Source organism: Myodes glareolus, chromosome 9 (genome assembly GCF_982192425.1).
Source record: "Myodes glareolus chromosome 9, mMyoGla1.1, whole genome shotgun sequence".
Taxonomy (NCBI): domain Eukaryota; kingdom Metazoa; phylum Chordata; class Mammalia; order Rodentia; family Cricetidae; genus Myodes; species Myodes glareolus.
The window spans coordinates 71,465,149-71,482,034 of NC_142034.1; the positions used below are offsets into that span (position 1 = coordinate 71,465,149).

Genomic DNA, 16,886 nt, shown 5'->3' on the forward strand with positions numbered 1-16,886 from the left:
GAGCAGCATGGAGGGGACAGCATGCACGGAGCCATTTACTAACCATTCACCTGCAGGACGTGGGTCTGGAACAGCTGCTCGTGGCCCAGGGCGTGGCAGGTGTAGTTGCCCATGTGGATTGTGGTCACCTTGGTGATGTAAAGGGAGTCATCCTCTCCGAAGTCCTGTGGGCAAAAGAACGACGGTGAGATCCGCTTCTGTTGAGCAGACTGGACAGCTGGTGAGCGAGTTTTCCAGGCAAAACATCCCCCTCCCTGGTGCCTCCGCCTTCCCGACCTCTCCTACTCTGCAATCAAATTCCCTCCAGCTCCTGGGGACGCTGGCTTGTTTCACAGGGCTCGCGCTCACCTGGTGGAAGGCTTGATTCCGGAGGGATGATCTTACTGAGAGCAAAAAGTGAAAACTCTGTTAAAGGGCTAGATGGTGACTATTTCAGCCTCCAGAGTCTTCTGGTTTTTGTCAGCTCCTTGGCTCTGCCAGGATAGCCGGACAATAGCCAGTTTGATATGCATTTGAATGAGTGTGGTTGTGTTTGGTGGAATCAGATCTCCAACTGAATATAGGCAAAATGCTGAGGAGACCAAGACAGCCTATAGGACCCCAGAGTAGCCCAGACTGGCCAACCCTCCTCAGTCCAACCTGGCAGTCTGCTTCTTGTCTTCCTGCAGAAGGGTGGGATGAGGACCTAGGGAATAGTGCTGGGGTTTCCAAGGACGAGTCCCTCCTGGTATAGGATCGTAGTCATCCAAGGAAAGAGAGACAGAACAAATGGGAATATGGGACAAACCAAAACAAGGCAGGGACATGAGAGAGACAGAAGGGCCCTTCCCAGGATTTCTACAGGAAGTAACCCAGTAGGTCTTGGCTCAGTGGTCCTTGCAGCCTCCTGGGATGGCTCTTCCTGGGCCGGAATATATGGAGGGGTCCAATGAACACAGGGCACTGGCACCTCTCTGGTTAGCTGTATTCTTTCTTATAGAGCTGTCCATGAAGCTGGGTCCTTCCAGGCACCAGCTGCCGACAAGTCAGGGCTCACGATTTCTTAGTTCTCTATGGAAATCCCTCAGTAGGTTTGGCTTTAGCTACCAGACATCTCCAAGGATGAGGGACTTGGCACTGTTGAGACCTTGAAGGCCTCAGCTTAAGTGTAAGAAAAAGGGGGCTGCCCAGGGTTGTACGTTGGAGACATGAAGAGAGCTTCCTTTGTCTGCAGTGGCACTGTGGTGGCAGGACTTACGGCCACCAGCTACCATGCACAAGATGTCTGAGCTGCTCTGGGGGTCACTCCTTAATGCACTGCGTCTGCCCGGGCAGCAATGACTCTCTCCCCTGCTCATACCCCCAGGACCTGATCACAACCACAGGAGTCCCTTTAAAGATGTTTGGGTGGGGGGGTCTGGGTAGAGTGCTTGCCTAGTGTGCACAGAGCCTGAGGCTGGTGCCTAGCGCACACATAGGTGTGATGGTACACACCTGTAATCCCAGCAGGCAAGAGGTGGAGGTGGGAGGATCAGGTTCAAGGTCATTGTCAGCTATCTGGTGCATTCGAGGCCAGTCTGGGATACATGAGCTCATATTTCAGAGGAGAACAACAACAACAAAAAGATGCTTTTGGGTTAACTTAGCCCAATGAAGGATGAGAGAAAGGCACAGAGCAATGTCAGGAAGGTTGATAGTGAACATAGTGCCTGCTTTCAATATTAGTAAAACCAACAACAACAACTGCAAAACAAACAAACAAAAAACCAAGAAAGCAGCCCACCATGCTCTCCTCTTAAGGAAGGTTCTGTAACCCTGCACACTGACTGTGAAACATCTCATTGCTTAAGAGAGTACATCTCTACCATTCTGTGGAAGTCTCAGTAATAAAAGAACACAGCAGATAGCTGACTTATTCTGTGTTATAATAGAGCCATAAGGGCTCACACGTGAGTTGCTGATGAAAAATTAATGGCTGGTCAATGCTGGGATGACATTCTGTCTCAGCTGTGTCCTGAGTCAGACTATGTGTTGAGAAAAATATGTTTTTCTTGGAGTCCAGTAGTAGGATTGCAGGCCTCTGAAAGACGTCTGGGAGAACGGAATAAGCACCCACCCCGTGTGTGTGTTGGGGGACTTGTAGCTCATCCTTATGGGGATGCTAATAGGGAGAGAAACCCAATGCTCCACATGGTCAGATCCAGGCAAACTGCATCTCAAAGTGCAGAACCAGAGCTGCTTATTGGGAGTCTAATGTGAGGTCATTTGAATTTTTCTTGACCCTTCACACCACAGCCCTGTTAGAGTCCTTGAAGGTAACCTCAGACTCCTGGGGCCCCTCCTCCCTTGTGTCCCCACCTTCTCAGTATTGCTAATCACCTGGGTCACAGCACAGATGAGGTGGCTGTGCAAAGTCAAACTCCCAGGGGAGTCACCTGAGAGTGGTACCCCATTAGCATCAGCACACAGAGTTCAAGAGGTTACTTGTGTCGGAACCTAACATGTGGCTAGTCCTTCCCGATGGCCACTGTTCTATATCTAGAGATTCAACACACCAGGGGAGAAAATTGTCAGAAAAAAAAACGGTGCCTCTGCAGACTTTCTTCTTGTCAACTCCTTGAAGCGGGCAACAGAGTAACGGTCTGTGTAGCATCTATATCATGTGACACTATACACATTATGTAGAGATGGTTTAGGGGAGGGTATGCATAGGCATGCAAATGCTATGCCATTTTATACAAAGGGCTTGAACAGCTCCAGGTTTCCATCACTTTGTTTTATTCTCTGGGGGAGGGGAATCAAACATAAAACAGACACTTAGTCCCATGGGGTGAGTCGGTAGGATCTATTTGAAAATATTTGATTTATTTTACCCTCTTTATCAGGACACCCTGAATCCAGCCACCATGGTCTCATCTGGGGAGCAGAGACCTCCTACCTTTGTCCCCCTGCAGCCTGCTCACCCACATAGCTTTCCACAGAACAGGCTTTTTCAAGCAAACACCAGATGGCGCCCATCCTCACCCAGACCTGGCTGAGAGTGGCTGCACTGCCCGAGCCCCAGCCAGCTCTTTCCACTCTTCCCTTCCCTGTACCCAGCCCTGATTCCCGCTGCTTCTGAGAACTTTTCACTCGCGGTCCCTCCTCCTCGGCGGCTGCTATCTATCTCTGTCTCCTTCAGGGGTGCTCCCGTCTCATCTGACTTCCACCCCACGGCTCCATCCTCCCTCTCTTTGCGTTACTGCGGTCATCATCTGTGAAACACACTAGACTTGAGCTCCATGGGGGGGTGGATGCTTGAACTCTGGTCACTGCTGTGTCCCTGGAGCTGAGCGCAGCACTTCACGTTGGTGGTATTCGAGGGAGCGCAGTAAGCCACTGAGTGAGCTTTTCTGCAGGGATACAGTTCTGGTCTGGTTCTTTGGTATGAAAATCGGGGTGTCCACCTCCTGCCTTCATAATCGATCAAGTATTGATTAGCCATGAAAGGCCAAAACATGGGAGTGGATATAACAAATGGCTGGCAGAATGGCAAAGGATTGGTTCCAAGTATTCATGTGTATGTGCATTTATGTATGAAGGTGCATGTCGGAGCAAGAGGTTAGCACTGGTGCTACCCACTTTGATTTTTTTCCCCGAGATCTCTTCCTTGGCCCAGAGCTTGCTGATGTGAATGTGCTAGGTGGCCAGGGAGTCCCAGGGATCCTTCTGTCTCTGCCTCTCCAGTGCTGGGGTTACAAAGCACACCACCACACTTGCCTTTTCCCCATGGGTTCCGGGGTTTGAACTTAGGTCCTCAACAACCTTAGGTGCTCTGCTGACTGAGCCACCTACCCAGGTCTGGTCTCATTGTTTCCACTCCTGTCAATTTCTTTCCTACTCTTTACTTTAGCTCTCTGAGAGATTCTATTCTTTCGCATCCTTCAGGCCAGGGCATCTAGGATGGACGTAAGGTTTAGCTCAGGGCAATAGCAGATAGAAATGTCCTTGTACAAAGTCCCCGAACTGTTAACTTTCACCCTTAAAAGAGTCTTTTAACCTCTGCCTGCTTCTCTTGTCTCTCAAGAATAAGTCCTTGCTCCCTGTGTCAGAATACACCCCTGGGGTAGTGGGCCCGTGGGAAGGGCTGCACCAGCCTTGAGAGGGCCCGAGAGCCAGGCAGATGCTTACAGCTTTCCTGGTAAGTGTGGAGCACATCACCGCCTGTGGTGTCAGCTCAGGGAGGGCCCGCCTCTGTAATAAATAAAATAATCTCTCTAGGCTAAAACAATAGACATCATATAATTACAGCACGAAATGCATATTGTTTTCTGGATATGAATACTGACTTCAGAAATCAAATTACCTCATTGGATGTGAGAGAATTACTTTAAACATTGATTTATAAGAAGCTGCATAAAACTAAGCCTGCAATCTTTTTTCCTCCGAATACTTCCTGAGATGTGTCTGAACACTGCTATCAATGCTTGATTGCATCTCTGTAATTGTTTTTTTATGGATAGCTTTTTCCCTCTGATACATAGAAATATATTAGCAAAATCAAAGTTCCTTCCAGAAATAAACAGATGCCAGATTAGGCCATTCTTTGTATGGGCGCACATCCATTTTTTGGGAAGGAGACAATTTTACTCAAAGACACGATGTTTGTCTATTAAAAAGCGATTTTCTAAGTATTTGCCCTTATTAAAGAAAGTAATTAGATGAGCCTTCAGTATTAAACAGTAGTTAAGCAGGGAGGAGGTGGGGGATGCCTCCGCAGTGACACACGAGAGTCAGGAATAAGTAATGTCACAATGAGCCACCAAGGCTGACTCTTTGGTGACTCAGCGTTAAACAGAAGGACTCCAGGTGACACCAAAGTTCAGCTTAACCATATTGTCAAAGTTACAAGCTGAAGCTCAGTTCGGAGGCATTTATCCAGAACTTTCCACCTCTGCTCTCTCAAGAAGCATCACTGGGGGGGCTGGAGAGGTGGCTCAGTGGTTAAGAGCACTGGCTGCTCTTCCAGGGAACCCGGGTTCAAGTCCCAGCACCCACATGGCGGCTCCCCACCATCTCTAACTCCAGTTTCAGGCGATCTGACACTCTTCTGGTCTGCTGCACCCACACGGTGCACGCATATACATGCAGACAAAACATGAACACGCAAACCCAACAAACCAACCGAAGGAGCACTCCGGGCTCTCTCTGGGTAAGAGGGTGTCATCAGGCGTCCATGGCCTGATTCTAGCCCCTAAGCTGTCACTCATCCTTATATTTTGCCTCCACAGTCAGACAGTGTGGCCCTACACTGAGTGACAGCTCGCAGCCTGACGGTAGCCAATACTCAGAGACATTTGAATCACGTTCAGCATCCAGACCAAATGGGGTCCCCACGCATGCGCTGGCAAACACACAGCATCCACACAGACACGTATGGAGTATGAGAAAGTACGTGCGTGTGCGCCCACCCACCCACCCACCCAAGCTGCCAGGTCGCCAGGTCTTTATAGCTGACCACTTATGTCGGGGGTTCTGCGCTGCCTTAATCTTCCGAGCTCCTCCTAGAACAGATGTGGCGTTCTGCAGGGACCTGCCAAGCCTGTCCTCCTGCTCCAGATCTTTTTATTAAGGATATTGCAGCACCATCCTGGGTGGCCACTGAAGCCCGAAAAGAGCAGCTATGCAGGTCTAGGCATCCTAGGCTGGGACCGGCTTGCCTACTTCAGGCGAAAGACCATGAGAAGGCACTGTAAGGAAAGCTCCCAGCTTCTTCGAGACCTTGGGGGCATGGGTGGTCACTGGATGACTTGGGGGACTACTGGCTTGTGGGAGTCAGTCTCTCCCCTCATGTCTGTGACCCGCAAAGGAGGTCTCCCATAGTTCTCCATCCCTGTGTCATCGCCTGTGGGTCACATGGTTCATGTCACATAATGAACTCAGGTATGATGGCTGACTGCATGGAGACATGTAAATTAGGATGTTCTTCCTTATGGCATATGCTGGAAAGGAAGGGCATCAAAATTTGCTGCCATTCAAGACACTGCTCGTTCTGTAGGAAGGTGGTTTCTAAGCCACCAGGATCTCATGTTTCATTGGAATCTTTGTTTATGTGGGATCTTCAGGCTATGTGGGGTCCGTCCTGCCTCCTGAGTGGTTGTGCAGGCTAAAGGTCATTCACAGGCTGTGATGAGGCTCCAGAAAGATCCCTGGACACTAAGGACTGGCACACTTAGGGTGACTGTCATACGCGGATGGTTGAAAGCATTTCTGTGGCTTCACCGGGGTGGGAGGTGTCTTGCTTAGAACCCCCTGGATTTTGCTGATGTCTCCTGATTGATTTTCTCCTGCAATTTCTCTGCTGGAAGCTGTCAACTGTGAGGCTCATGGCCTCCGGTGGGTTCTGTGAGTCCTCTCAGCAAATCACCGACTCGGAGACTGGTTTGGGAACCCCAGAGTTATGATGATTTTAGAAGAGTGTGTGTGCACGTGTGTGTGTACTACTTTAACTTCATAGTTGGTACAAAACTCACACAAGAGGTTCTCGTGCAGTTGCATGGGTTCTGGGGTGCCATACTGAGGGGACATGTGTAAGCATCTGGGTGTACACATGCACCTAGGTCCCTGCCCCTGGAGGCTCATACCAGAGATGTTGCTCTGAGAGCTGAGTTTGCTTACTCTCAGAGGGCAGACAGCATTCATCTGGGTGGAGTGTCAGCTGTTGGGTCCTATGACCAGGTGCCTGAGTCCCTGAATGGCACTTTGGGTCTATGGATAATTGCCAGTGTGTGCAGGGGATATGAAGGGACTCAGGCAGCAGACTGTGTATGATCGTATCAAATGAGGTTCCAGACCCCCTTTAACCAATTGTTTTTAACTGGGAGGCTGGCGTCCCTCTTCCTCTTGGGTCACATGTCCCAAGGTTGAAAAGGCTTAATGGAGTGATAGCCCCTGGTTCCAACCTGTTCCGTGAGAGCCAACTACTGTCACTAGAACATTCCCAGAGGATTTTTGATAACATGTCCTTGTAGAGACCAAGAGATTTTTGATGAGGATATTCCCATTGACCTGGTGCTTAAAACCCTTATACATTGTTGGAAGGGGTACGAACCAGTACACCTTTTGGAAAAAGATTTAGTAATCTGTCTCCAAGCTGAAAATGTCAGGGAGAGGGTCTGGTTTAGTTGGTGGAGTGCTTGCCTAGCATGCACAAAGTCCTGAATTTGATCCTTTCCTTAAACCGAGTGTAGTGGGGCTTGCCGATAATCCTAGCAATCAGAAAGTGGAAGGAGGCAGGAGGGCAACCTCAGCTACACTGGGGGACCAAGGCTAGCCTGAGCTACAGGACAGCCTGTTTCAAAACAAACCAATCAACCCCCTCTAAACTGAACGTTGTCCCCTTCCACTACCGACTTGATCAGATATAAGAACTGTGTGTCTGTCTGGATGAGGGCTGCATCACAGGGGACAGTGGACAAGGCTGACCCAAAGTGACAGACGACAAGTGGAGGCACACTGGGTGGGGTAGCTGCTCTGGGGTGGGGGTGGGAGGCTGGGACTGCAGGCTCTGGAGAGCATCCTTTGGAGGGCTGGGCTCCAACCGGCAGTGGCCAAGAGGAACCCTGGTCAGCCTCCTGCACTGACTGGGTAATGAGTCTCTGAGGGGTCCATAGGCTCTGTGCTCAGGGTCTAGTTAGGCACTGAAGGCAGCACTAAGAGGGGAAAGAGATCAGTTAGGGAAAGCTGCCTAGAAAGCCAACGCCAGAGGAGGCACCGGAGACAGCTGACCAGCAAGTTGGCACACCACAGACCTGGGACCATCCCTAGAGTGCCTTTTTTTTCCTTTTCTTTTCAATACAGGGTCTCACGTGGCACAGGTGGGCATATGACTTGCTTTGGAGGCAACAGAAGAGTTTGAACTTCTGATCTTCCTGCCTCTACCACCTACATGCTAGGGTTGTGGGCGTGTGTCACCACGCCCTGCTATGCATTGCTGGGGATGGAATCCAAGGATTGTGCATACAAGACAAGCGCTCTATCCACTGACCCACGTTCCCAGCCCCTGGACCATTCTGGATAATGCATTCATCAGTTTGAATCCACCCATGGATTAAAAAGGCAGGAGAGGTTTAGTTATCACCAGGGTCTTCCACCCAAGCTGGAAAGAACTGGCCCCAGCTTCAAGTACTGTGTTTTCCAAGAGTTTAAAACAAAATGTACCCAGGCATTTAATGAGACGATCTTAATGCAGAATGACAGCTACTGTCTGCCGTGTGGCAAACAGCTCTCCATGCTAATCAAACGCCTCTCATCACTCCACAATGGATTCACGACCAGTTCATACAAAGACAATAAAAATTAAATGAGTCATGAGCTCCTAAATCATTTTCTTTTTGGTCTCTTAAAAAAAAAAAAAAAGAACTCACTTCCAAAGAAACATTTGGAGAGAGATGCACATGCTTCATTAGAAATATTTGTTCTCTGTTTCCCCCCATTTAGCCATGGGGGAAAGGGAGCCTTTTAACAGGCCCTTCAAACAATGGCACAGATACTTTCTTCCAGTGGGCTTTGTGTGGCTGCTTTTATCACTGTACTCTGCCTGCCAACATTTGAAAGCCCCAAATAGTGAGCTTCAGTTAAAAGAAAAAGAAAAAGAAAAAAGAAAACCCACAGAAACCTCAAACCTACAACCAAATAAAGAGTGGCTCTTTCAAGTTACTTGAGATATGCTGAGTGTGTGGTGGGTCTTTAAAACCTTTAAAAAACACTGAGTTTCTGTGCACATGTGTGTATGCAGGCATGTGTTCATAGCACAGATGTGGAGTACGTCAGGGTACGTGGCAAGTGCTTCTAGTCACTGAGCCATTGCTGCCTTTTTCCTTCCCCTTCTTAATTTTTTTTATTACATTTACTTATTTATTTATTTATTTATTTGTGTGTATGTGTGTGTGTGCGTATGGGCATGCATGTATGTGTGCAACTGTGGAGGTCAGAGGACAACTTGAGGGATTTTGTTCTCTCCTATAATGTGGGACTGGTGACCCACCATGCTTGGCAGCAAGCACCTTTCTTCCACACTGAGTCATCTTACTGTCTTCCCTGCCCCCATCTCCTCACCTCCGTTTTAAAGAGAAGAATAGAAGAGAGAATGGGGATAGGGTTTAGTGGTACAGTGTTTGCTTAGCATGCACAAGGTGCTGGGTTTGTTCCTGGTCACACACACACACACACACACACACACACACACACACACACACACACTTCCCTCCCCAGAAGGTCCTCAGTGGGGCCAGAAGGAAGTGGTTAATGTGCCAGCACCTCATACCTGACCTCATATCCAAGTGGACACAGCTGTGGGATCTCAGGAGGTAGGCGAGGCAGCCGCAGGGCATGGTAATGCCAGGCACTAAGTATTATTATGTCCCGTTATCAAGAAACCCCGGGAGTGCCACTGGGTGGCAGGCTGGCTGCAGGCCCCCAGAAAGCGCTTCCACACCTCTGACCCCACCCATTTTATGCAGTAATGGGAAGGGATGTGGTTGCTGGGAAGAGACCAGCTTGGTACCTGCTACCCCAGGCAGGAGTAGCTGCGAATCCATAGGAAAAGAACCCAGCACCAATACTCAGTGATTCGGCTGATCTGCCATCATTTGTGGCTTCTGGGATGCCCTGCCCCTGTTTCTGTCCCCTCCTGGGGCAGATGCCATGACCCGTGGATGACAGGGAGAGTGAAGGAGTCGTGGTAGAGGACAAGTCAAGGCAAGGGCACACAGTCTGGGTTTGGAGGCGTCCCTCACTCTGCTTTGAATGGCTGCTGCAGAGCCTGGAGTGGTTAGAGAACCAGAAGACTGTGGTTCAGAGTGGGTCTGCATGTTTGTTTGTATAGAAAGCGAGACAGCATTCCACCTCCACCCCAGAATGCCCAGTGTGGGGCTGGGAGTAGCTTATATGTCTGTCTTTGACACGGGCCCCAGCTTAGACCCCAAAGCCTGGTGCTGAGCCTCTAAGAGATGTGTGTGTGTGTGTGTGTGTGTGTGTGTGTGTGTGTGTGTGTGCGCATGCAGGAGGAGCTAGCCAGGAAAAGGTGAGACATGGTTCTTCTTTGTGTTGTGGTCCAGGCAAGGAAGGAAGCAAGATGCTTTCTTGGCTTCTGTGCAGGACTCAAAAATCCCACAGAGTCCAAAGTAGCTTCCTGACCACTGAGCTGTGTGACCTCAGGGTTGGGAGAGCCTTCAGAGCTTAACCTGTCCCCTTTCCGATGGGGCACCTATAGTGGTAGACATCTTTCTGCTTCCTAAGAAAGCGTGGTGTCTGGGCAGAGCTACCTCCTTCAGAATGAGCATGGGCTCTGGCTGCTGGGAGACACCTGGCTGGTACGGGCATTTCGTGAGTGACAGCATTTGCCTCTTACCCACATAGCCTTTGCCACCTGGGCAAAGCAGAGCCAGGGAGAGCTGACTGCTGACTTCTGGTGCCCACAGTGGGGATGGCCTGTGGGGGCATCATGGCATAGACCTGGAGACCAAGGTCTCTTCTTCTAGTGAACAACACTAGTGTGAACACACTCCTAAGGGCAGCCCGACTGAAGAAGACAGCCTCTGGGTCAGTGACCCTGGCCATAGTTCTCCGAGGGCTGAGGTGAGTGGAGCCTAGGGTTGGATCCAAGCACACTGAGAACAACGGCTGCCTCAGTAAAGAAACCAATAGGTGGCCAGGAAGTAACTCAATTACAGGCTGCATGTTATTGGCTTCAGGGGCCCTGAATTGGAGCGGAAGCCATCGATTTCTCTTCAAGCTGACAGAAGGAGGCACCTTATAACTCAGGAGCCTCTGCAAGGGACCCTGTGGCTAGCACCCTGCCCGGCTGCCTCTTCTGGGAGTGGGGATCTTCCTTGGGGGGAGTTCTGCTGTTACAAGCTGGTGGGGGTGGAACTGAAGCCACATGCATGTGAAGTACTGGTGTGGGCATCCCTAGGAGGCTCTGGAAGGTCCGGGTTAGACTCTCTGACAAGGAGCAAGCAGTGTGAATGGTGCCCTAGCTATGTGGAGGGAGCTTTGGTCCGGAGCCACTGTGGCCAATCTGAGTGTGCTCCAGATCATCTCAGAGAGGGGGACGGCTCAAGGGTAGCCGCGCACCTCCTTTTCTTCTGGGGCCCATGTTACTCGGGACTCTTCTTGGAGACACATTCAACTTTAGGTTGGGAGGGTCTCTGGCCCTGTTAACAGCCGCATTTGACCACATTGCTTCCTGATCGAAACCCAGTAGTTCCCCTGAGCCTATGAGGGACAGCAAAGGCTGTTACCATTAATATTCAGAGAGCTTTGGGGGTCTGTCCCCAATCAGGGCCTTTCCACTGCTCTCTCCTGCTTGTCCTAGTCACAGGCAGCCCCCACCAGGGCAGCTCCTTTCTGTAGACCTTCCTGCAGGCGTTTGTGGACGTTTTGCCCCTCCCTGTGTTCTGGGGGCAGCATCTTTGCTCTGGGCCCCAGCGTGGAGCGTTTGTGGCACTTAGTAAGCAAATCAATGCAAAAACGATGACTGGCAAGCTCGGTGCCTCTGACAGAAGCCGTTGCTCTCTGTAGACCGCAGGCGGCTCCTTGCTTGCCTCAGGGCTAGAGGGGAACATTGGCTTTCTGATCAAATATTATTCTGATGCGCAAGGCATCTTTGATGTTTGCAAGTCAGAAAAGTTTAATTACATGTGTCATTAGAATGGCATTCTCTAATAGCTCTGTGACTGAATTCATTAACAGAATTCTTAACAGATAAGACAAGACAAATTAATATTTTGTTGCCCATGAAAGCGGCTCATTAAGAGAGTAGAGAAAAGTGATTAATATTTTCTTGCCAATCAAGATGTCTCATACAAATGACAAAGAAAGGAGACCCACACCTTTTGGTGTTTTCTGATCTCCCTGCCTCGGGTTTGGAAGGCTGGTCTGCTTCCCCGGTTGGAAGCCATGTTTGGGTACCAGGCATTAATTATAGCTTTGCTGATTATATTTCAGCACTCACGGTGGTGGGGTGAGGGGTGCTGAGATGGCCAAGAGGCTCTGGAAACCCTCAGATCTTTACTCCTCCTGGGCTCTTTTCTCCCGGCCAATTCTTGCTTTATAAATGCCCGGGGCCTTCTGAGGACCCAGCTATTGCCCTCTTTAGCCTGACTAACTCCCAGAAGTGCCCTCCCTGATGTCCTGGGAGGGGGTGAGAATGCTCTGGCAAACCCTCTGGATGTCCCACACTGAGCTGGGCATCTCCCACACATGATCACTTTGGTTACCTGTCCTCTTTGGGCTGCCTGGCTGCTCTCTCCCCTCTCCTCCTAGCCCCTCCTCACATAGCTCAGGGTCATATTCACTCTGGATTCTCCCAGATGTCTCTGCCTCTGGCTATCTTTTCCCTTTTATCTACAATAAGCTTTCTCCTTCACCATACCTAGGAGCAGCCATGTCCTCTCCTTTTTATTTTTTTCATTCAGTAATAATAATGAATAATAATAATGAAGATGATAATGGCATTCATAGACTAGTCTATGCCAAGGTTGTTACACGCATCTCTTCACTGTAAATCTATAAGGCAAATGTTTTCTCTCTCATTTAGCCCATTCCATAGACGAAGAAAATTTAGACTTTCAAAGATCAAGGGTCCTTTCTAAGGTTTCTCAACTAAGTGGTAGAGCTGAGACTTGAACCTAGGACCCTCTGAACCCACAGCCTATGTTCTTCATCAACAGGTTTTGTTTTCTCTCCCTGATGTGAAGGAGGCAGGCATGGGCATTGCATGCTATGTGTGTGCTTACATGCAGGGAGGACCCTTGTGGAGGAGGTGCTGCCCTGCACCTGTATCTGCAGCTTCTGAGCAGCACAGACCTGACCCTGCCTGTTTGCAGGCTACTGGTTCAACCATGAGCAAGTGTTTCCGGGGAGGTAACGAGGGGCCATTAATCTCTGGTTGCACCCACAATTATCCAAATTGCTAACCTGATTTGAAAAGGAGAAATGCAATCGAGTTGGTGCTGGGAGGCATGTTGGAGTAATTTAATTAACTGATGGCAAGTGCACTGAGGAGAGTGTGCTTCTGCTTTTACTTCTGATGTGTTTAAATGGAACAGCAAGAATTGCTAGGAGGTTAGTCAGTCACAGTGGCCCTGGCCTAGCGAGGAGCCAATCACAGCAGCCAAAGGCATGTGCCACTGGATGCCAATTACGAGAGGCTCTGCATTCACAACCCCACATACACAACCTGCACACATGCACATGTACACACGCTCACACTCAACACACACATGTACACACACAAATACATATACACACTCACTCTTAACACACACACTCTGACACTGAAATTTCTTGCTCCGGTTAAGGCCTGCCCATCTCAGGTCTAGAGGGTGAAGGAGTTTGCTCGAGAAGTACTATCAGGTACCAACCTGGGCGGTGCCTCACTGACACTCAAAGATGGATGGGGGAGGATACTGGCTGTCCATACCACAAGGGGGAAATCTCAGGTTAGACGCTGCAGAGTGGCCACTTTTCCTAGCTGTTTCTCCTGTGACCTGCAGGCTTCACTCCAAGGGGCCTAGAGTCTTGAACCTCCACTCTGATGGTGCCTGTAGTTTGGGCTGGGCTACTTACACCACGGTAGTCTCAGCCCTGGCAGCAGCTTCAGAGCATGGGTTTAGCTGCCATCTTGAGGCTGCAGCATGGCTGCCCACGGTCCCCGCTTCTGCTTGCATGTCCCTAGGGATGATGGGAGACTCAATCTACTATGAGGCAGGCTCAGTGCCACAGCCGTGTCCTACCTAAGGAGCTCAGATCGGTCTCCTGTGTGGTCACATGTCAGATCATCACCCTCCACCCCACCCCGTACTCCACCTCCTTACAGACGGTCAGGACCTGACCATTCATCCCATGAATCTTCTCTGATGCAGGCATCTCATTGCGGACCTACTGCTCTGTCTGGAGCCAAGGACACCAGGATAGTCTCCTCCGCTTGAAAACTCTGTTCCTATTATTTTAACCCCAAGACCCACAGTGCCCCAGTATCTCACTAACGTGGGTGGCATTGCTGACTTCTCCAAGAGATGTCTGAGCAACCATGTCTACCCTTTGCCAAAGCTAGACCAATTGGTATACTTGAAATAGTCCATGTCTTATTACAGTTCAGTGGAAGGGAGGGGGCAGCCCAGGTCGCTTCCTTAGAGATGAATTTACCAGGGATCAGCAGGCCAAGGGATTAACCAAAATCCCAAAGATGCTATAGAAGCAGCCGTCAGGTTCCTCAGGGTCCAGAAATACCCCCTGTTGGTCACATGAGGCTGTGTGAAGTCACCCATGTGACCTACTCTCTTCTGATGAGGAGTGTACGTGTGTGTGTGTGTGTGTGTGTGTGTGTGTGGTGTTGGGTGTGTGGGCTTGTATGTACAGAAGCTCTCATGGTTGGTATCAGTTTGTAAACTCCCTTTGGACACTGTGGTTGGTTCCATACTAAGCCAGGACCACTTGTGACTGAAAAAAACCTCTGTGTCTATCTGTGGAGGGAGGTGGCCTGAAATTCTTTGAATCTTCATCTCTTTACCCAAGAAAGAAGGTCCTTAAAGCAGGCCTCCTCTGGCCTTCCTCGGCTGTTCCACCTCCTCACCTGTCACTTATTCGCCATCCAACCAGTCATCTTGCTCATGTCGCCTTCTGCAAGGACAACCCATCTGCCCATACTCTCCCTAGCTACAGAGCTCCTGGCCAGCTTTTCTCTCAGCCTGGCTGTGCTCTCTGGCAGCTTGTGGCTCATCCCTGTGTCATCCCTCTGAGGGATGAGACTGGGCGCACACAGCCTGGTCCTTTCCAGATCCCAGGCGTAGGGCCTGTATTAGGCCTTTGCTAAAACAGGGTCCTGGCCAGGTGTCACCTGGCCTGGTCATGTGCCTCCTGGTCGGTAGCCCCTCTCCTCTGACTGGATGTAACTATCAGACTGATGACTATCACCCATCTTGCCCTCTGTACAGGCACGAACTTGGATCCTCTAAAGCTGTCAGGATGAGGGTGGACCTGTTAAATGGAAGCCCTCTGCCATGGCTGCCACACGGTGTCATGCATGCTGGCATTCCCAGGACACCTTGCACTCATTCTGACTTACATTGATGTCTTCCAGGCCCAGGAAGCTCAGAGTGAGCCCGTTGCGCTTCCAGATGATTGGCGGCCTCAGGTCTCCATGAATAGCGCAGGTCAGCACCGTGCTCAACCCCACCGTCACTGTGGTCACACTGACCTCGTCCTCAGGGGCGAGGCTCAGCTGAATCACCTCTGCAGAGGGAGAAGAGAGAGCCGTCAGAAGGGAACTAAGGGGCCAGATCTCAGCTCTTGGTGAATAGACATGGATTCACTCGAGGGCAGGGCCAAGGAGGGGCTTTGGGGCCCCGGAAATGCTTTATAATGCCAACTAAATGCATAAGTAGACACCTTTGCTGGGTGATGGGTTACCGTGGTGTTGAATGTCTGAAAGGCTCTATGGGTCAAAACCAGTCAGGAGGAGCCATGGCTAAGGCGAGGGAAAACACTGGGCCATGGGTTTGGGAGTAGAGTTGAGAGCCCCAGTTGTCAGGGCCCATGAGCCCCACCCAGCAGAGAGACCACGGAGCCAGCTGTGGGGTACGCTGCTTGGAGCGCTCTGGTTAATGAAGTTGGAACTTGCTGAGTGCGGTCAAGGTCCGCTGGTGAGCCGACAGGTATGCCGTCCATCTGGGGGTAGCTTAAAGGTTGAGCTGTCTGTGGTCTGGAGCAGGAACTGGCTGACCTTTGAAGGTCTGTCTCTGTCTGAAGATTCACTGAGCTTGGATTTGGATTTCTGTTCTGTGACCATGCACTGTGGCCTTTCATTAGTAGTAGTATTTTTTTTTTTTTTGAAGTATACTTCAGGCTGGCCAAATTATAAATCCTTGCCATTTCACTTGCTAACTGGCACGGAGACTGGTCATTCTTTAGGCAAACATAGATGGATCTAAAATATTTCCACACCACCCCCAGGCTCCCTGAAATCCTCATGATTTATGAAAAATTAATCAAACCCAGGCTGTTCAGTGCAAACATGGGACTGGGCTGGAGTGGAGGGGAGGGGGATGGGTGGCCCCTTGCTCTTCCTTTATGTCCACTCAGGGGCTGGGGAGGAGGGTTGGCTTCAGGTGTGGGGGTGCCTGTGTGTAGTCTAAGGTGCTGTGGAAACAGCTCGGTGCTATGCTATCTTACTATGCTGTTGTATTGAGCATAGGTGGTCCTGACGGGTATGTCTTCCAAAGAGTCTGAAGCAAAGCATCTAGCTGGGAGCTGGGATGCTGGGAGCTGGGAGCTAAGCTCCACAGGATGCTGGGATATTGGGAGCTGAGCTCTGTGGTATGCTGGGAGAGTTCAGATCCATTCTGGGATGCTGGGAGAGTTCAGATCCATGCTGGGATGCTGGGATGCTGGGATGCTGGGATGCTGGGATGCTGGGAGCTGAGCTCCTTGGGATGCTGCAATGCTGGAAGCTGGAGTGGCCACCGCCAGAGTGTGGGGGAGGGGAACAGGAGCTAAGAGAGGCCGCAGGTGCAGCACTGCAGGGTGTGAGCTGGAAGCATGTGCTTAAGGTCAGATCTGCAGCAGCCAAGTCCCTTTCTTGCCATGTAGTGGCCCTGCCCCGGGCTTGTGACGATGAACAAGCTGTACGTGAGGCATTTCCTCAGTGCTCGTTGGATGGATAGATGAACAACGGAGAAAATGAAAATAAAGGAGCCCAAGAGCCAAGAGGCCGGTGGGGAGGGGCAGTCACACAGAGGAAAAATGTGACTCGCGTGAAGGAGCCAGCGTGAGGAAAGATAAGCACCGGGTGATGGATGTGGACGCGGTTGGCGCAATATTTCACAAACATTATAGCGGTGCATTTCAAGTTCCCTCTTAAATCA

The 16,886-nt window shown here is 50.4% G+C and overlaps 1 protein-coding gene across 1 annotated transcript in view; it reads right to left on the minus strand.

Moving 5' to 3' along the window:
• The window catches only part of Fstl4 (follistatin like 4), a 433,548-nt gene that overhangs the window by 41,638 nt on the left and 375,024 nt on the right, over nucleotides 1-16,886 (minus strand). The window contains exons 7-8 of the mRNA XM_085694933.2: nucleotides 15,089-15,255; nucleotides 44-164 (exon numbers count right to left, since the gene is read on the minus strand). Coding sequence (XP_085551059.2) covers nucleotides 44-164; nucleotides 15,089-15,255 — 288 coding nt within the window. The remainder of the gene's footprint in view (nucleotides 1-43; nucleotides 165-15,088; nucleotides 15,256-16,886) is intronic.